Source organism: Nipponia nippon, unplaced genomic scaffold (assembly GCF_047370975.1).
Source record: "Nipponia nippon isolate SJK-2023a ecotype South Korea unplaced genomic scaffold, ASM4737097v1 scaffold_13, whole genome shotgun sequence".
Taxonomy (NCBI): domain Eukaryota; kingdom Metazoa; phylum Chordata; class Aves; order Pelecaniformes; family Threskiornithidae; genus Nipponia; species Nipponia nippon.
In genome coordinates this window covers 8576594-8598323 of record NW_028262324.1, presented here as the reverse complement: position 1 = coordinate 8598323, position 21730 = coordinate 8576594, and the positions used below count along the sequence as shown (strand labels likewise).

The 21730-nt window shown below is 42.1% G+C and overlaps 1 protein-coding gene across 7 annotated transcripts; it reads right to left on the bottom strand.

The window, feature by feature from the left end:
- Positions 1–366: 366 nt before the first annotated feature.
- ZFP64 (ZFP64 zinc finger protein) lies at positions 367–21444 on the bottom strand. Of its 7 annotated transcripts, none has more exons than XR_015703063.1 (8): positions 21259–21444; positions 20445–20684; positions 18889–19050; positions 17845–17907; positions 16978–17229; positions 11424–13099; positions 9484–9557; positions 367–764 (listed from the first exon to the last, which is right to left on the bottom strand). XR_015703063.1 is itself a non-coding variant. In XM_087750293.1 (6 exons), the coding sequence occupies exons 1-6, from the start codon at positions 21311–21313 to the stop codon at positions 11799–11801; spliced, it is 2073 nt and encodes a 690-aa protein (XP_087606419.1). In that variant the 5' UTR covers positions 21314–21444; the 3' UTR covers positions 11037–11798. The 7 variants fall into 7 exon arrangements, 1 of the variants encoding a protein (XP_087606419.1); XR_015703065.1 differs by lacking the exon at positions 367–764 and adding an exon at positions 2561–3082; XR_015703066.1 differs by lacking the exon at positions 367–764 and adding an exon at positions 5554–6428.
- Positions 21445–21730: the final 286 nt, after the last annotated feature.

Here is a 21730-nt window from a genome sequence, read left to right as displayed (position 1 = left end):
TCCTCCAAAGACAAAGTATTTCTGTTTAACAAATGCAAAAATTGAATGCATACAATGGAATGTGCAGATGCACGGCAAATAATAGAAATTTGCACATGCAAATAGACCAATTACGCATGCATGTGCCAACGGCTTGTGAAACAAATATTTGAAAACCTATTCCAGAACAGGAAACTGGCACGTCAAAAAGGTAAAAGAACAAGTAAAACAAACTTCAATGGCAAGATTTCTGCGAAGTTCAGTGGCCACATGAATAATATATTCAGAGCTTAATATAGACAGAACTTCGTATTTCTGCACATGGATCCTTTATAGATCACAGTTCGCATATAAACGGGATTGATAGTTGGATTTATTATTAAAGACTTATCTACATGGGGAGGAAAAGAGGATTAATTCAAATTTAAATACATTGCTGCAACTGCTCTGTACTAGCTGGTGTTCAGTAACTCTGCAAAGAACCGGCTGGGTTTTCGTCCCCAAGTCACTGTCTCCACATGGAGGGGTTTCCCTCAAAAACTGCACCCAGCCCCTGCGCCAGGAATCCTCCACTCTTCGCTGCTGCCAGGTCCTGCCCATCTGCTGCCTGCTCCCAGGACATCAGGTACACTTACTACGACAGTGTCTGGAAGGGGTCAGGCTCAAAAAAACATCCTGCAGCTTGAATTCTCCCATGGCACAAGCCTTTTCATTTTGGGCCTTTTCAATGCTGTAGCCGGTTAGGTGAGGTTTCTGTATCTGCTGGTTGCTTGGCTTTGTACATCCTGAGTAAATAAAAAAACAGGTTAGTGAATTCAGCAGGGGAAGGAGGTGTGGGTACATATCCATTCTTGTTAAACATGCTTTGTGCGTTTTTCTTAATTTCATATTGGAAGGAGGATATGATTACTGGGGAGGGGAGCATCATTGTTAATTCGCAGTCCTGCCCTGTAGGACTGAAGGATGAATAAAAAGGCAGGCGGGCTTTTGCCTGGGTTTGATACCATTTTACTATGGTCAATGCAGTAGTCATCACTCCTAAGGGAGTTTGGGATTTATTGCAGAGGATTTATAGGGCTGTAGAAGTTTAAAAAAAAAAAAAAAAGAAAAAAGAAAAGAAAGAAGAAGAAAAAGGAAAAAGATAGGCTTAGATGACTTTTACTCTATTGCACAGGAATATTGTGCCATTGGAGTGGAATTTAAACCTAATTTAAACAAAAGCATTGTCCTCCCGCAAAGGACTCGCTATTGAGAGAGAAGTGCAAGGTCTGCCCCTCTCGCCTTCCCTACCTGCAGCATTTTGGCTTCAGCTCAATTCCCAGAGGCTGGCAGGTGCTGCTTACTCCTTCACGCGGGCACCGAGCGTGGCTAACCAGCCCCATGGTTAGGTTGGAGACATCAGTACGGGTCAGTTCCTACCAGCCTGCTGGTTTCACTGCTACACATGGATAAGCTGTGCCAGGTGTTATTTTGGCTGCAGTACTACAAACCATCTCAAGTCCACAGACCTTACATAGATGATTTCAGAAACTGATATGACAAAGCAAGTAGAGGACAAGGGCTGTTTTTTGCAGAGTGTGCCAGTCCCTTGCAGCAGCTTTTGCTCAGGATAAACACCTCTTCTACTATCTCTTCATCACTAAGTATCCCTAATTCTTTACGTTCCTATTTTCCTTTGAGACAGACAGACTTTCCTTCCTTGATCTCCTGTTTCTCAATGGCTTCTACGCTGAGCATTTTCCCTTTTTGTCCCTTATTTTTCCTTCCTCTGAAAGTCTGGAAAATGCTGGACAGTGGCTAACTGGTATTCTTGAGTGTTTGGACACTTCAGGACAATGCAGGAGAAAATGAGCCGTGAGGGTCTGTGGCTCAGTTTCCATAGCAACAAAATGAGAAAAAGGCACCTACTCCTAGTTGCTGAGATGTTTTTGGAGATGAGGAATTCCTTGTCCACCTTTTCTCCCATGGGCTGTGGAAGCACAGCACAGGGACCAGCAGCACTCATATTGACGCTTAACGGCGGTTAGCAGCTCAGTCCGAGATTACAGTTTGAGATTACAGCTCCTCTGCAACATATTTTGTCCTGAGACAGAGAGGTAGCACTACCCGCTGATCACAGTTCCAGAGCACTTTATGGATGGGGAGCAGATGGTGAGGTTGGCTAACAGGGCCAGAGTACCGATTGCATCTGTAACCCTGCAAGCAGTTCCGGCGGTCAAGGACTCGTCGCTGACTCACACAATCAAACAGCTCAAAACACACTTAACCATTGCTATGTAAGGAGTCCTGGAGCACACTAGAAATTAAACAAGATGGTAATGAAGTAAGAAACTTGAGTTACTTTTGGACAACATTTTATTTCAGTAGTTTTCTGTTGTGAAGAGCCTTTCCCCAGGGTTCTGGCCAATAAGATGGCATTAACCGCTTGCTCCATCCTCAATGACTGCTTTCCTCTCTCAAAGTGGTGTGGCTGGCATGTGAATATGTCACGGCCAGTGACTGGGAGAGTCCCGAGCAGTTCAGTCAATGAAGCCAACAAAGACGCTAACTGTGACCTGACGGCAATGTGTAAGGAAAGGATAAGGCTCAGGGAAAGGGCGAAAGAGGCAAAGTGGCAATGGCAAAGCATGTGGGCTACCTGTGCAGGGTCCTCCAGGCTGCTGCAGTTCAGTCATTCTACACCAAAGATGACAAGCACATCATTGCTGAAGGAGCTCTGAACTATGCAATCCTGCATGTCCTTTTGTTGCCTTATCTGTTTCCAAGATGAACGTCAGGTTGAAGCCTACACCCCTCTTACCATGCCAAAATCCCAGCCAGCTCATAAAAGCAATGAGGCAGCTGGCATGTTGCCGGGGAACCAGACTTCTGCCATCTTTGTTAGCTTTATCTTCACACGACTTCGGTGATTCTTATTAGGTCTGTCAGAACCCAGACTCCACCTTCACCTGTCCAAGCAAGGAGACCCAGGGCCAGCGCAGCTCCTGTTCCTGCGCCCGAAAGGTAGAACCACCCCGGTCCCAGCGGGAGCTGCGGCACCTCTCCCATGCCGCAGGAAATCGGTGGCCGACCAACACGTCTTCTCACTCCGATGCCACCGGGCCTGCCATGAGGTTTTAGTTGCAAATGTGAACTTGGTTTTTCCAGAGAACAACTCTGCTGTAGCTTCATCAAAAGACTGGCTTTACCCTAGTGGCTTCAGTGCTTTGAACTTTACTCCCAAATCCAAATGAAGCACAAATGGGAGCCATTGACACTGTACTGAACTTTTAAGGCTGACACGCTATTTAGCAACTTATTAATGCTAGATCTTTTGAGGAAAGTTTTCACTCACCGTCCACTCTAAAGAGCTTTGTCAAACTGTAACCGTTTTAATTTTACTACAATTGCCCCTGCAGGAGCTGGTGAAAGTTATACCAGCTGTACATTTATTTTAATGTTTTTGCCTCCCTTTTTTCTGATCATCAGTCTGTCAAGGCTATCAAGATTTACATTTAAATGTAAAACTGGACTGTCCACCAAATAGCCTTTGAAGCTATTAGCTGTGAAAGATAATCAATTGGGAATGGGCCCCTGCAGAGCACTTTTCAAGCAGAGTCATCACCAAAAAGCAATTTTGCTGGCAGGCTTTTTTTCTTTTTTTTTTTAAAGAAAAAAAATCATGAACATCCCTATCCAATTAAAGTTATATCAATGGCTGATCTACATGATCTACAACAAAAGCAACATTTAACATTGTTTAGGCAAATTGATTCACATGATAAATTCTGAATGTTTTAGGAGGGACTAAGAAGCAAGGATTGGCAACTTTTTTGTAATCCCCCAGCAACTATATGTACTTAGAGAAACCGAATGATCCAATATGCCCACAGATGAGGGAAAGCGCTATGATTTAACATAATAAGCCTTACATCAGTCTTGTAAAAATTTAAAAACAAGGTACACTTTTATCATCTCTTTAGCTTTACAACTTCAACATGGCATCTTACATTGTTGTTTTTCTAAAACTATGTCACCATTTATAGTCCCTTTCATTTATTAGAATAAAAAAGCTTGTTTCACAAAGAACTTTAATCTATTAATTATGACTGCTATGCATAATGCACTTTAGCTTTATGCATTCCTGTTCTTTCAAATTTTCCTTTAGGCCATCATGAGATGTGACTATCTCCAGTATCTATCTAGGTATTTGCATCTTGCTCATCACTGAGGTATCCAAGTTATTCTCAGCCTCACAATATACTTCTGAGGTGCACGTTACCTTCTCCAGGTGGGGAATTCAGCAGCACTACTCCAGTGAAAATGCATATTACTAATATAATAATTAAATATGGCCAGTAACAGAAGTGGAGACACACTTTGGAAGTATGAAGTTGTGATTTGTATTAAGAAATGACAGAGGATGGATATTTTCTTTCAGAGACTGACATTTAAAAAGGTGCAAATACAACCACCAGGCAGAATGGGGTGATGGCTCAGGGCTGGGAGACCCACAGGGAATGCAGCTGACCTGCATCGCCCGCCTTGCTCTGCCTCACCTGGCCCAGGGGTTCCCAGTCTTGATAAGCTTCCATTTTGTGATCAAAAGAAAAATGATGATAGAAAATTCTCTGAACAGCTCTGACCAACAGGGATGCGCAGCCTAAGTCTGCTATGTAGGGCCAGCCTTTGTTTCCAAATGCTGCCCATACAGATAGCACAAAGATTTTAATAGCTCTCCTTCGTTTTGAAAGATATCAATGGGAAACTCAAGCTGAAAAAGTTGGAGGTTTCTCCAAGCTCTCACATCAGGTTTGATAAACTGAAAGACGTTCATGGCATAACATCTTGTTTCATCCAGGAGCACAAGAAGGCATAAATGCATCTTTGTATCCTTAAAAAAAAAACCAAACAAAACAACAAACCAACCCCCCCCCCCCCCAACCTCTACAGGTCCTCAGATAATTATTTCCCAGATAATGGTCAACTTTTACCTACCAAATTCAGCCACTCCTATCACTAACCAAGAGAGCTTTCACTTTCAGACATTAAAAGCAATTTTACATGAGGTCTGAAACTAGGAACTTAGAGCAATCCCCACAGCACCTCTGCCGAAGTTGAACCGGTAATAATACGTAATTCCTGTTTCTTATAGAAGCAAACCCAACTCCTGAGGCTTATGGAATAAATTATCTGATATCACAGGTCACAGAATTCAGTGGCATTACAGCAGCAGACCCTGAACATACATGTTATTTGTTACTCTAATCGTATATAGCATTAAAAAAACCCAGCTTTGCTTTGTCATGCACTTTTTAACTTCCCTACAACATTGTGAAGTCTCTAAAAGATGAAAGACAGCCATGTAACCAAATACTGTACGTTTTATGAGTCCTTCTCCATGTCTAGCTACTGGAATAAAGACAAAGGCAGAACTGGATACCTGAGAGAGAAAAGAAAGCTTTTCCTGCAACAGACTTAATTCACAATGATACCTGAGACATTATTTCCTCAGGTCACCATAGAAACCTTTATCACCTTATGAAAGGTCATCAGGATAAGTGACAGGAGACATCAGTTTCTCTTAACAATATTGGTTTCTCTTCTTAAAATTTAAATAACAAGGCTAAAGGTTTTCCAACTAGAGATGTAAAAGGCCATTTGAGTATCCAGTCAATACTGCTGAAATTATAGGATAAAAGCCTTTCCATTGAGGACACAGCAAATATTTTCACAGACACCAGAGCAATGCATTGCAAAAAGGATGACTGTCTATATTTTGACTGTAAACACAAATACATAAATACAGAATAAAATAAATGTATCTAAAAAAGAAGCCTTTCCCCAGTTGTTTGTAACATAGAGAAAAATGTCTTGGCATGCTTCTAACATTTTCAAAGAACAATTTAAAACCCCACAACAGAAGGTACTTTCCAGCGCAGTCAGATCATAATAGCAATACAGAGCTCTGCCAAAATGATTGGGAAATATTCTTATTATAATTTTTTAATTGCAAAACCCATGTGTATTCAATAGAAGCTTGGTTTTCCCCCAGAGCCCAGAGGAGCTAGCTTTGGGCCAAGTTCTGCTTGCTGTTAGGTCTCATCTCACGTGAGGACTTGATCCCATTCACTCATCCAGGAGCGCTTCCCGGTGCATCTGCATATCCAGTGACCCCCCTGCGCACAGGACAAATTGATGCTGGTTTTGAGCAGGAATCTGCCATTTTGATGCAAATGACAGTTAAAGTGTTTATCAAAAGTGCATAAAAGATACTAGCAACCTGATAGAGGGCTTAATCCAGAGCGCTGCTGGTTTATTGTTCAAACTCAACGCTGTGTCTTTCTGGGGACATTGTGCAGGAGCTCACGCAGATAACTGGCAGATAACTGCCATGCCGAAAAACACAACCGAAGGTGTTGAAGGCAAATTTTTCTTTGGACTTTGGATTTTTTTCCTGCTGCATGTTTCTACCTCACAAAAAAAACAGAGAGAAAAGCACATTCTAGTAGGTCTTGCTAAGGACAAGCCTCTGTTCATGTGATACTTGCTTTTAAAAAACAGTGTCATGAAGTAACAACAAAATCAAAAAAGTTTGGGAAGGATGCAAGAGCAGGGGGTGGCTTTATTTGAAATACATGCACACTGTGTACCACTGCTTGCTTAGTGTTCTGGCTAATGTTCTTGCTCTGTTTAACCTCATTTCTTTAAGCAGTCACAGGGATTCACATTCACCGAAGAGGGAGGACTGTAACACACTAACTCGCAAATGGGACTCCACAAGCAAATTGTGTAAAAATTACGAGCCTGTGCAGAGAGCAAAACCCGCAATGAACGTGTTGAAGGAAGCTAACTGTGGAATATTTAGTTTTACATTTTCCTCTTGGAGCCAGTTCAGTGCAATGCAGTGTAAACACCATCCATTTTGTACCAAGTGAGCAAAAGTGAGAAGCGCTCCCCAGCAGCAGCCCGGGCAGCCGGGTTTGCTCGCGCTATGCCACATGTGCACTGTGCAGCTCAGTGCTTACCAGCGAGGGCTTGGAGATCCCCAGGCAAGAACAAAATCCATCCCGATATTTTCTCCCGGGAAAAGACAACTTGCTACAGAGCTCTGAGGCTATGGCAGAACTCTAGGAAGGTATACAATTTATCTACCATGTGCTTGAAAGCAAGCAAGCTCTGCAAGAGACTTGTTATGAATTACCATGCTCTCTCGAGGGATAGTTCTGCTGATAACATGAAGAATGTATTAAATGAGTATCAGAGATTAAAACAATCTGCTTCTTCCAGCTCCAAAACACAAAGACCATTACCGTCATGCACCGAAATAAAGCCAGAATATTGGAACGGAAAAAAAAAAAAAAAATTGCCCCCCTGTTAGCCTCAGTTATCAGCTGCCTTTTTTTTTTTTTTTTTTTTTTTTTAGGGTGGAGGAAAGAAGTCTCTAGATTGTTCACTTAAACATAATGTAATCAGCTAAACAATGTTGAAGAAGCAGCACTAAGCTTTGTCTATTCATTCACACCATTTTGTTATCTTTCCTGTTTATCTTAGAGGCACACATAGGACCAGAATGAAGGTTAGTCTTTACAATATGACAAATCTACTGGTTTCCTATTTTAGAAGGTAAACAAGCCTTTTTGTGAAACTGAAATGCAGATAACGGAGCAGTGTAACGTTAAGTGTGACATTAGATTGAACATGAGATTCCTGGACGTGGTGGTGCATCCCCTGGGTGCAGGTCTGCTGGCCAAGTGCAAACACAGATAAATTGCAATTCAAAGCATCTGCTTTGTCAAAACCTCTCATTTGGTATCATTCTTGTAGTGCACGACAACTCTGCAGCTGCAAACTATGTGCAGATTAAAATTAATTAACAGGGAGTAAAAAATGATCAGTTTAACATAAATTGTGAAATTAAGTTCTGGCCATAAATCTGCTTCATGGGATATTCACAGTAGAAAACTCTGGACATTTTTTTTTAATTTATTTGTTGCTTTTTATCTGAAAGTAAGACTTTTACGGCTAAGCTTTTTGTAACTTCTTATAGAAGTGGATTTTGAAATGCGTTTATCCGGCAAAGAGTTAAAAGCAGGGAACCGTTTAACAGGAAGCATCATCAAGCAGAACAGGCCACGCTTAGAAGTTTACCTGGATCTCTAGCACCACCTATAGATGACACAAAATACTTCATCCTCATGAAACCCTGCATGCAGAGCTCATTTATACCAAGGAGTATATGAAAATTCATGCTACTTTTTAGTTGCCAAATTGTAACGCATTTGCGCTTACAACTTTGTAGGCTGGGTACAATTTTCTATACCCGAAAGCCTGCCTACCTTACCCACCAGTATCAGTGGTTAGTTTAACTACGTCCAAACTTTTGTCTTAAAATAAAACTACCACCCCCTTTGCAGTAAGGTACAGCCACCAGCAATAAACCCAGAGCAGCATAGGTCCACCAGCTCCTATCCCATGTCCCAGGCAGAAGTTTCTTGCCCAGCTGGAGCACTTGGGAAACTCCATCAGCAGGGTCGCTGCCATGCAAGCCCCTCAGCTGGGACACTGAAACTCTCTACCCATGTGGCTCATAGAGATTAGAATAAAATTATCCTCGAGATCACCAGCCTTCATAAAATCAACCAGCTGGAAATATTGGGAAGATGGCGTGCGAGCGAGCAGATACAGAGGCAGACTTACCAGTGACAAAACCAAGTATGCGAGGGCAGATCAATTTAGATTCTTTTGTCTTACAATAAAGGGAAAATATATAACGGGTATTAAAACCTACATCACCAATAAACTAGTTAATCCTATTCGAAGACCTAGTATAGGTTTTGAAAGCTGTATACGGAGAGTATAATTTGCTATCACCATTTGTGTCGCTCACTATTACAATTTGGAAAAAAAAGGAGTTGGAAGAAGTCTCCTGCCCGACTCCTCTCTGGTTTGATCTTGGTTGTAGTTTACCATCTACTTTGCTATGCTAGCGTAACTTTCTGGAGCAGTGCTGTAAACTGGACCACTGAGATGACCTGAAGGAGCCCCCACTCTCTCTGCAGGTCATATAGACTTGAACTTCAACTGCGTTGAACTTCCCCAAGTTTGATCTCCTGCAGCTCCGCTGTCCGTCGTACGCGCCACAGCCCGGGCAGCTCAGCCCCACCAGGCACTCACGCTCCTCGTGAAGCATCTCCTCCCCTGCAACGCCAGTGCTGCACACAGTCTAGAACCACTCTAAGCTGGGTGAAAAATGTGTATTTATTGTTAAAAGACTGAAAGCACCCCATCTTTCACTAGTGTTTACAATAATTATTGGCCCAGTGCACAGAAACGCCGCCACAGCCTGATGGTTTAGATCACACACATATGTACACATGTATTTGGAGATGCGTTAATAGTGAAGAATTGCTACTATGCCGTGCATTTTAATTCAAAGATAACAAAGCGTTTGATCTATGCTGCTCCAGTGATCATTTACAACCGGGATATCAGGGACCACATATAATAAGATCAAGCACTTACCTGTGATGCCTTTTATCTTCCAAGTGCTTTACAAGTGGTTTCAACACAGTTGAAGTGTAATGATCAGGTCTGTGCTATAGGCACAACAACGAAACATGACTGGAGAGCCACAAAACAGCAATGCCAGCGGTAAAATTCAAAGAACCTAGGCTTTCAATTTATTGTTCTCAATGCATGTTCTGCAGTGATTTAATAGAGTAAAAACCTCCCGCCTACTTCTAATTTATATAAAAATAGGTGTGCTCGGTGACTTGGAACTGGGTCTTGTCAGCTCCTTAAATCACCTATCTGTAGGGAAGAGATAATTAACAGGTGACAAACCTGCATCACCAGAAAAGTTGGAGAACAAGTGTAGGAAATAATAAACCCTGAAATACAACTGTCAGGGAACTTAGAACTTGTGCTTCGTATTTCAATGCAGCATGGGGCTAGGAAACAAGTCTTTAAGAATGCCTTTTTAATTAAGTATTTATGAAGTTTCTCCCTCTCATTGGAGTGTGGTCTTTTCAGTTGAAAATCAAAATCCATGACAGTTGAAATCAAAATCCATGTTTTAAAACCAAGATTATTTGGAAGGGTTTTTTTTGTTTTAAAAGAATATTAATTTAGAATCAAGGATTAGGAAGGCAAAAGAGATATGCATCTCCAAAAATACTATTTCCCATAAATAATGAAGCCAGCAATACTGGAGCATTCAAGTTTAAACAACCCTTATTTCCACAAAAAACAAAGGTCACATTTTCAAGACCCTGTATGACTGTACTTGTGAGTTATGATTGCATTTTCCTACTCATCATTGTAAAACAGGAAGCCTTGCACTGTATGTAGAGTATGTACCCCACAGAGGGGAGGAGCGGGAAGCACCCCCACATACACAAAATAAAGGCTGTACAAGCCAAAAATTTCAAACACGAGGCCTATTCAGAAAGTGGCCCTAATTATATGATCTCTATAAGTTTTCCAAGCATGTTTCTAGCACATAAACCAATCATTCCATGTCCCCCACTAGCAAATACTGTGAAATTTAACTTGACTTTGATTCCCCAAGAGGGAATCTCAGAGCTGGTTTTGATAACAGTCTCTTTTCAGTCTTCATGTGTGCTAACAATTGTCCTTGGGATGCTGTCTGGCTGTGAAATGATCTCTGATTTTTGCAGATCCAGGCACCTACAGAGCTGTCTATTTTCCCAAGTTGAGAGTCTGTTCTTCAACTAGGTAGTTTGGTAGTGAAGATATTATTAGCTACCACTACAAGAATGCTCACCAGACAGGACTACAATATTGCATAGTTCAAAATACAGCCTAGAATTCATTCGTTATAGAAATGTGCATCATACAATGCTCAATTACTATCTCATTGTGATCCAATCTGAATTTATGCTAGCGCTTCAGACCTTGGATTAGAATCTATTTTTTGTTTTATTTTAAATGGAATGAATTCGATCTTTTCCTTTTGTCCCTTTAACTTGAAAAGGACAGAGCCACAATGTAATGCACTTTTACCACCCATGCAACTACAAACAGGCAGCATCAAAATAAAAACAAAATGTAAGTAGTGTTTATAAAAAATATATTTGCAGTTGCTTTGTTCTTTAAAACACAGGTGCCTCTGACAGAGATCACTGTGCCATATATATAATTTGTAATAGCGTTCTTGCTAACAAAGTTAGTTATTACTGATGGACAGACAAAACTCTCTTGTTTTCTAAAAACGATCACCTGGTCTTCTGCATAAGCATTTCCAGATTAAATGCCAGGTGCTAGCAACTTCTACAGGTATTAAGGAACAGCCCCCTTAAACTTTACTAGGGCTGCATTAGACCCAGTAGTAGACATTTCTTACAGATCAACAATCAGGCAGGTGCAGTTAATGCATACATAGCATGGAATTGAAACAGACTTCACTTAAAAATATACTTCAGAATGGCTTGGACTATTACCTTTTCATGCGTGCATGAAAGAACGAGTCTGCTGTGAAGGCAATTCATCATAAGGTGAGGCTTTCTTATTTCAGCCAGCACAATACAAGAATCATATTCTGGGAAGCTTACTGCTTGGTGAAATTGTCAAGAGTTGCTTCGATGCTCAGATTTTACAAAGAACACAGCCTCCGATTTCAATAGAGGCGCATAAACATACACATCTTCTTTTTGACATACAAGATGTATGTTTCCATGTACAGACAAGTAAAATGTGTAAGTGGGAGGTATTTGGCTTTGTAGGACAAATCCTGCATTCACTTATGTCCTATGCATTTCTGCTGAATTCAGCACTGCCTCTGAGACTCAAATTTGTTTAGTAATAGTACTTTTCGACTAATCTGGTATGGAGTCTGCTGGACACAGCAAAGCTGTATGGGCTCCACTTTGAATGATAGAATAGGTCTGCTTAGGGGCTTCTGTGTGAGAGGATGAAGAAAATATAGGAGGAGGTGGACCTGAAGTGGACACTGTTATACTCTGACCTCCATCACTAACCACAGTCACTTCTGTTGCTCCTTCTTGTATCAAAGCATTAAGGCCTTCTAAGTCAGAGCAGCTGATTCCAGAGCTGGTGATGAAAGCTTGGTTTGCTGAAGCCTCATGACCGCTGACAGGAGCAGCAGGAATCAGAGTTTGATGTAAAGCACTTCCATCGCTTTGGTCATGGGTTGTGAGAAGAACTGCTGGTTGCGCCACAGGCCCTGCTTCGCTTTGAGATATGGGAGGTGGATGCGGTGCCAACAAACTGACTTGGCCCAGCAGCTGCAAGCGGCTGTTGGCTGAGAGGTCTTCCTGATTCTGGCTAACTAATGTGGGAGGCATGACATTCACTGATGCAGCCTGAACGATACTGTTAGTCTGAGGGACCTGGTGACCCACGATGATCTTGACCCTTCCCTCATTGTATGGAGAAACCTGAGCAGCCTGAAGTGGGACCTGGAGGTGACTGACAGTAATTGGGGCACTGGCCTGCCGACTAGGATCCATCTGGAGCTGTAGAACAGCCAGTTCGTTATTTTTAGAGCCATTATACATACTGTGCTGCTTCTTATGACTCCTAAGAGAATCTTCTCGGACAAAGGAAGCATCACACAGGTCACACTTAAATGCTTTCTTGGCATCCAATTTGGCAACTTGCCTGGAGCCACCTTGCTTTGGTCTATCTCCTTCCTTCTTCTCCACCGTTTGCTTCTTGGTCTTGACTTTGTCACCATGAGCTTTCCTCACATGAGTTGTCAGGTTGCTCCGCTGCTTGGTATCAAAGCTGCAGAATTCACATTTGAAAGGACGATCTTTGCAGTGAATTCGCTCGTGCACTTTCAGAGCTGCCTTGTTGGAGCAAGAGTAGTTGCACTCTGAGCACTTCACTGGTTGTTCGGGCTGATGAGTTCTTATGTGGTGCCGAAGGCTTGTTTTGTTTCCACACTGAAATTCACACTCTGGACATTTGAGAGTATTTTCCATGCTGTGCTTGATACGAATGTGTGATTTCAAGTTTCCTTTCATGGCACACCGAACGTCACAGAACTCACATTTGTAGGGTTTCTCACCAGAATGCACACGCATGTGCCTCTTCAAGTCTGAGTTGATTTTAAATTTAGCAGGACACACCTGACATTGGAAAGGAGCATCTCCTGTCAACAAAACATACAAATTACAGATTTGTAACATACAAATTACAGATGAGACATCAAGATCCATTGGAGAGACCAATGCTATAATGAATTATGTATAGCTGACTTGTTCTAAATACCTGTAAACTCCCAACATATTTTCAAGACGTAGAGAACTTTAATGGCACAGTATTTATCACCCGGTCTGACATATTTGTGTACAAACTCTCCACAAGCATGCCTGCCCACATCTGTTGCTTTTTTATGTCTGCATCTTAGATATTCTCCATTTTCAGTTCATTTTGTGTGCAAAATGTTCCAGTGAGGAGACTGAAGTTTCTCATTTGGCCCTCTTTAGCAACAGTGTATATCAACTAGTGTTTAAAATTAATAAAAATAAACACTGTAACTTTAACAACTGCTACATTTTTGAAGTCTAAGAAAACAACATAAACACATCCATGTCTGGGGTTTACACGACAACATTTACAGGGAGGCTTGTAGGTTAACTGTCAGCCTAGGTGAATGGTAGGCTACTGCAAATACAGATGCTTAATGGGCACCAGCCGTAATGCTCAACCATACAGTTGAGTTAGATTAGCTGATAAGAAAAACTGATTACTTTTTTGGCCTGGTTCATGTGGTACAGCACAAATACTACTGCTGGCACAGGAAGGCAGTGGAAACTCTTATCCAGAACACAGGGAGATGTACGGACAAAAGTCCATACCTAGGTCAGTGTCAGGCGACTGCACAACCATAACATTACTACAGTTATAGAAAAAAAAAAAAAAGATGGATCACAGCTACATAAACACAACTGGAAAAGACAAATGAGAGACTAATGAAACATGGATGCAAGTCTGTGACACCGGAGAAATGCGCTTACACAGAGAAGTAACATTAAGCTTTTGTTTTTCTGGCATTAGAGCAACCAAGAAAGAGATATTTGCCCCATGTAGCATGCCTAATAACGTTCCACAGATTGCTTCAAGAATATCTAATATCAGTTTGCATTCATGCAAAGTACATAAAATATTCATAAGTATTTTTTTGTTGTTGAGGTTGTGTTTGTTGTTGGTTTTTTTTTGTGTTTTTTTTTTAATTTTGTTTTTGGTTTTTTTGGTTTTTTTTTTGTTTTTTTTTTTTTTTTGAGAGCAATGCTGATGCAGAAACTTAACAATGTAGTTGAAAGTTAGGTCAAATTCTTAACTGATAAAGCCTGAAAAATGAACACACTCATCTGCAAGATCTCTGTAAGCCTATTTATGTCAGACTAACTACAGGAACGACCATTTGAATTGCCTGGATCTAAACCACTATTTTGCATTTTCTTTATTTGCATGCTTGTGTCACAACATGCATGACCAAATTAAGCTGTAGTCTGTTTAGTCCATACTCAATTCCAGGGTAAAGACCAGTGACTCCGTTCTGAAGTCATTAAAAAAAATCCAAAGCAAACATACCAACCCAACTAAATAACTGTTCACTTTTTTCCTTTAATCTAAATATGTAGTTCTCTAAAGTATCTGAGCATGAAGTCTTTAGGTAGGCATTATTTTGAAAAAGTACAATTGTGTTATTAGGTTCTAAGACACCCTTGATGGGGTAAGGAAAAAGAGAGTGTACTTAGTTCAGCAAGCATTTATCTTCTTTAATAATCAAACTGCAAATGGCTGATTTATAAGTTAATATTTTATAGAGTTTGTGATAGCTGTATAATTTTGCATAATTTGCTTATCCAGCTACATATGTCATAGGTTTAGCTGCATATTTTTCAAATGGAGTTGTGGCCTACTGTGCTAATCCATGTATCTGTTTAATAATTGAGATACATAGCGTATTATCTATATTAAACAGATTTTATTAATGAAGATGCACTGTTTGTTCATCTCGTTTATTTTACAGTCTCAGCTGCACACTCAGCTACTGAATTTTTATCTACTTTGCTGATGAAGGCACAGTACGTATTTCAATGACTTAATTTTCACATACAGGGTAGCACAATATATGAAAAAGAATTAGTAATTTTACTGAATATAGCAAAGTATGTTGGTTACGTTTATTTAAAGAGTGGTCCATTACTTGTATTTCTTTACACTTCTGTCCATACATAATCGACACTGACAGAATATAGCTTAAAGAGTGTCTGATCCTGGAATTATTAATTGTAAGAGTAGTTTTACTCAAATTAACAGGAAACTGATCTTTAGATGACTAGTTCAACAAGTAGTGCTATGTAGATGATCTCACGCTGAGCATTGTAGATTACGCTCACCTTCTGGAGAATGACTAATTTAATTCCAGTAAGCAACATATTCTACATACCAGCCTTACTTTTCCCCTAAAATTGGCTATGTGCATAACAGCTTTGTAACCTAACAAGGATGAAATGATTACTTTCAAAATTCTTGTGCCTCCTTTCAGCGAATCAAAAGAAGTCTTTTTACAAAAGAGGATTTATTTTTGCGAAATGGAAGAGACAACAAAACTACAGACTTGAATTTTAGCATAATTCAATTGCCAAAAAGAAAGAAGGTAGCCTAAAAACCCTTCCCAACTATTGCAATATTTAATGCCACAAAAAATCTAACTCTACTGGAAATACAAGGGAACCATGATCATTCATAGGTTCTCCCACAGCCAAATTCAGAGCATACCTGCCCATGTCCATAAATGCACAAGTATGCATGCTCTTATATGCCACGGGGAAAACGCAATACCGTATTCTCTGACTAGTGCGTTTACTAACAGATAACTTCTCGTAACAACCCATGCTATTTTCACTGACCATCACATCTTATATAGCAATAGAAAGAGGGAAACTTGTAAAACAACTGCCTGACAGTCCTGCCTGTTCCATCACAGTACATTTGTGAAGTATAAAAGATTCTTTTCTGCTAGAGACAGATTGGTTTAACGCTCCCCTCCTTCACAATGCACAAGGGATTTATTTCTTTTATCTACTCAGAATAAATCCCATCTTGCACACATCTGAACTAATGTTGTTTAGTACTTGAATTCAGAATCAGATGTAGGATAGGTTCAAAGCTAATCTAGTAATCACTGAACCATAACCACCTTGCAGCTAAAATTCACAGAACTAATCAAATGTATAAAAGACAACACAGAAACTAATCCAGTGCCCTGGATTAGACAAAAAACAACATACAAAGACAACTGTACAAAGACAACTGTACAGCAGTATCTTTACAGCAAATCTCTTCTAGGAACAATCTATAAAGAGAAATCTGACTAAAATGAAACTTAGGCAAATAATTCAAATATAAAATGATATAATGTTTATAAGCCTGGAGGCTAAAGCTTTCTATCCATAGAGCAAAAATGATATGGGCAGAATATAGTTCTGGCTGTTCACATACACTGTTAATGTCCATCAGTTTGCACATGGAAGGTACCACAAAGAAAGGTCAAAAAAAAAAAAAGTAATGTAAATTGCTAATTACTTGCTAATTTACTGATGCAGCTGAGGTTTGCATTGATATAACTAGTTCAATTACAAAGTAATTTCAGTGTTTCTAATGTAGTGGACCAGATTTGAGAGACACAGATAGGAACCTAGACGCTCTTAATCAATCAATCAATAAATTAGATCCTTCAGTTCTACTGGTTTAAGAACATCTAATAGGCAGTTTCAAAATCAATATGGAAGAAAATCTACCAAGAGTCAGATCTGTCTTCTGATTGCTTCCAGGTGTTTTTAGTAGAGCTGTATTGCCCTACTAGATTCTATGCCCAAGAAATTCAAAGAAGCTGGATGCCTAGGTGCTTTTGAGAATTCAAATAGGCCCTTCTGGCATCTTCACACCTGTATACCTTTTAAAATCTTCCCTATGACCTTCAAACCTTTACAGATCTGAATTTTAGTATAAACTTACCTGTGTGGGATCTGAGATGTACAGTTAGCTGGCTAGAGTTGCGGCTTGCATAAGGACAGATCTGGCATTTAAAAGGACGCTCGTTGGAGTGAATGCGCTGGTGCTTGTTGAGACTGCTGCTGTCAGCAGCTGCATAGTCACAGTGCTTACATTTGTAAGGCTTCACCCCAGTATGAGAACGCATATGCATCTTCAGCTTATCTTTACGACTAAAACATTTGTTACAAACTTCACATTTATGGGGCTTGTCTCCTGAAACAAACAGAAGAGCATCAACACATCACGAATTTTTGCACCATAAAGATGTTGCAATAAAAAAAAAAAAAAAGAAGACACTCTAAACACTTAATAGCAATGGGGCTAGTTTTCAAAAGCTGGACATTGGATTTCAGCAGCCATCCTATCAGCTAAGAACCCTTCTATGCTCCAGAAGGCTGCATGCACAAGTGCAACCAATTTAGAAGACCCTTTGGAACTTTCTCCTTTACAAATCCAAAATTGTGGTTTAGGGGGAAGGGAGGTGGAATGTTGGAATCATTGTTTCAGATGGAGAACAAACTAGGTTTCTGCACCACCATCCCACTGTACCCTGATAAACACATGGTCTGCACCTCAGAAATTTAACTGTGCCTTAAATCCATGTACACTGTTCATGCTTCATAGCTGTGAGTGGTATTGCCCATAGTGGGACATGGCTTACGCAAAAAGGGCAATTCCCCAGGCACAGAGAACTACAATACTAAAATGTACAAACATGTACCTTCTATCCAATTTATCTATAGATACGTTATTTTGCAGGAAAATACCTTTGGCAAAAAGCCAAAAGGAGGAAACGAACCAAAAATAAAATATAGCAACTATATAAACCTGTGTGTGTTCGTAGATGACGTTCCATATCCTTCATACCATAGGAAGTCTTGAACTGGCAACCTGAAAATGGTAAGATTAAGATAATTAAAATATACTGCCATATGCTGGGCATTACGTTTCTTTTGAAGAACATTTTCTTTAAAATTCAGCATTAACAGAAAAATTCCCCATCTTGTTTACACATATCTACTTAAAATAGTGACCGGCTTACCTATGAACTTTAGTTTTCTAATGCTTCCCCTAGGAGGCAATTCACTCTCTACGTTACTGTTTTCTGTAAGCTTTGAAACAAATTCTCTGGAATCTCTGCCTAGGATTTGAGATGCTCTTTACAGTACACAGGGGATGTTGGGGGAACTAATTAATTCCACGTATGACTTCAAGTTAGTGCAACTGGGAACTCGGGTAACAGCTCACCATACAGGAATTCTGTCCAAGCGGAAAGTGCTACAGTTTTAGAGCACTGAAATGAATGCTAAGCATTTGAAATGTGCCTTTCAAATGAAGGCAAGCTTGCAAAAAGAGACTGTAACTTCTGCTACTGTTAATATGGCTACTCATCTATATGGCTGTCTCTGCACGTTTTCTGCATATTGCATGGTTTTTACTCATTAAGGTCTCCAAATACTTTGGTTCAATCCATCCTTATAAAAATGCTAACTGACCAAAGACAAAACATATAATGCAAAACGCTTGTGTAGTATTTCTCATGTACAACAATGGCAGCTAGCAAAAAGGTAACAAGACTCTGATCTTACATTCCTACAGGTGTGGGCATAGGCCAATGTCTACATGCAAACCCACTGCAGCATTGCCAGAGTATACCACAGTACAGGACCAACGTCTAAGGACACGTGAAATCAACAGCAAAACTACTACTGCTATCAACGGTAGTACATCACCCGCTCAGTAAGTAGGTTGCCTTCCAGGTTCTGTGCATCCTAACTGCTTAAGACAGACAGAGCTACGGTGCAAATCACTATCTGAAACCTATCAACCAATTTTAAAATGAAAAGGAAGAAGGTATAGTCCACATCTTACCTGGATAGCAGCAGTTTAGTTTCTTCTGTGTAAGTGAGGAAGTGGATTTTCTTGAACGTGCTTTTGGTGGTGTAGAGACGACAGCAGCAGTTGGAGGCTCACTGCTCTCACTGGGCAGGTATGTTTGATAGCCATGCTCAAAAACAAACTCTGGCGCAGAAACTAAACATATAAAAAGAGCTCAATTTGAGACATTAACTTCTCCAAACAGAAAAATCTAATTATTTTCTAGTTTCATTAATTACTTCTCTATTCTGTTTTTTCCGGCAACATTCCTGTTCCTGGCTTCCTATTCATCTGGGGGAGGGGGAAAGGAGAAAGGCTTTTCCCTCCCTTGCTATCCTGCTATCAGTGAAAAGTCTGTCAAGGCCTGATGAGCCATACTGAACTTAGTACAACCCTGCATAGGCCCACTTGTCTCCCTCTGAATCCTATCTGACCGCACCATTCAGTTTCTTCAGTTCAGTTTCTTCTGATGCCTGTCCAGGTCTTACATTAATAAAACTATGTTTGTTTTTCAACACTGGCTGTGCTACAGCCCAAAGGAGAAAAAAACCCGAATTATTTATATGGCAAATGTTGTCAAAAAGGCATCATGTAAACATTTTTCTTTTAAATTGTTAAAAAAGTTCAGCCTCTTTCAACTATACTGTTTTTAGCTATTACTCACAAGAATAACAGGTGAAACTATCTCAGCCAAAGTAGCAGCTTTTAAATCAATTAAACAACACGATACCCCAAAAGGGCAGAAGGATATAACTGCCCTCATTTTAAAGATGAGTAAATATGAAGCAGAAAAATGACTCATCCAAAACCCACACTGAGTTGAAGGATTATAATACAAAAATTCCTGGAAGCGAGCCCTGAATTCAGTTTGTTTCACTGCTCTTCCAGATGCTCTGCCCTAATCTGTCTATCCAAATTAAAGTCAAATAATTTGGATTTTAGCAAGGTTCTAAACCAAAATAAAATAAAATAAAACTATATATAGAAGGGCAAACCTTGACAGGCGGAAAAAAAAATTCTAGTTTCATTTAAACGTCTGCAATATCAGGACCTCACTTGAGCCTTCACATAGGCAGAAATTTTGAGTAATATTTTTCCTGCCAATTAGTTGGGGGAGCAATGTTAGGGAATGCAGTGTTCTCACATAAAAAGGCCTGGATTGGTGCCCGACAGTCATTGTGTGTCTGTTTTTCATCAAGAGCACTCTTAAAAAATAAAATGCATAGTAATTTGATTATTTTTCATAAGTATTGACAATGTTAATTAGTTTGCACAAGTTGGTTACACAACACATTAGACTTAAGCAATTCTCGAAGTGAATTTGCTAATTGAGATGCAAGTTAAATAACTGCTGTCATACCAAAACCAAGAAGGCAGCACACCACTTTTTTTTTTTTTCTCCTTCTTTTGCTTGCAGGTACGCGACAACTAATGTGAAAACTGTTATTTTAGCTTAGTGCGATGGGGATGCACGAGCACAGGGCTCCGTAATGTTGCTACTTTGCGTGAGTCGAGTGCTTTCAAGCTCCTGGTATGTAACACCAAAATACCTGTGATGGTTTGGGTCTCTGAAGCGATGGTCCTGGTTGTGGTTTGAGCCTGTGTCGATGGCACCGTTTCTTCTGACACAAACTGGACCGTACTGGTGGCCCCGGCCGCTGCACTAGTGAGCTGGCAACCGCTTTGCTTGTGCCCAACGAAGGCATCGAGGTTATTGAACTGCTGCTTGCAGATGCCACAAATGTGGATGTCGGGGGTGAGCTCCACCAGCACGGTGGTGCCGCCGGGAACTGTGGAAACAGGAGCACGGTCAAGGGCTCGTCCTGAGAGAATGGAAACGGGTGAAGCTGCAGAAACCGGCACACGGACACTCCGCTGACCAAACGCCCCGGCTGCGCGGGAGCCCCTTCGGGCCCGGGGCGGCCCGGCCCTGCCTGGAGCTGCGGGGGTGAATCAGGGCACGGCGGGACCCCCGCGGCGGGGCCGTCACGGGGCTGCGGGGAGAACGGGCCGCCCGCGCCCCCGGGCACACCGCCCCGAGGGCCCCGGGGGGGGGTCCCCGCCGCCGCGCCGCGGGCACTCGCCCAGCGGCCGCAGCTTCGCTCCACAGAGCTCGCCCGAGGCCCGCGGCCCGGGGCCGCCCGGCTCCCCGCTCCCGGCGGCCCGCGGCCCCTCACGGCCTGCGCGGGCCGCAGCGCTCACCCAGATTCCCGGGTTACCCCCCCAGCCAGGTTCCCGGGCTCCGCTCCCGCCTGTTTCTTGCGCTACTCAGGTTTCGGGGCCTACCCAGGCCCCAGCTCAACTCGGCTTCCACCGCGCGGGCCCCGGAGCGCGCATACCCCGCTGGCGCGCAGCGGCACTTACACTGCACGGGGCCGGGGAAGGCCGGCGCCGCCCCCCCGCCGCCGCCGGCGTTCATGGCGGCAGCAAGCCCCGCACGCCGCCTCCGCCACCTGCACGGGGCTTATTACCGACGGGGAACCTCTCCCCCCCGCGCCTCTGGGCCGCCGAGCGGGGGCGGATGTGGAGGAGCCGAGCATGCTCAGTGGCAGCGGCGAGGCTGCGGCTGCCCTTAGCCGCCTCCGGCTGAGGGCTCCCGCCGCTGCTGCCCCCCGCCTCGCTTCAGCGCGGCCGAAGCTGCCGCTCGCCTGGGCAGGCCGCATGCAGGAGCGTCCCTGACAGACCAGTCCGCCGTTGTTAAGGCCGGTGGCCGCCAACGCGAGGCCTGTGCGATCTGCGAGAGGCAAAGCCCGGTGTCTGCCTTCGCGGAGCAGCGGGTGGCTGCTCCGGCCCGGCGCTGAGGCGGCTGCGCTGCCCCGCCATGGCTGTGGCAGCG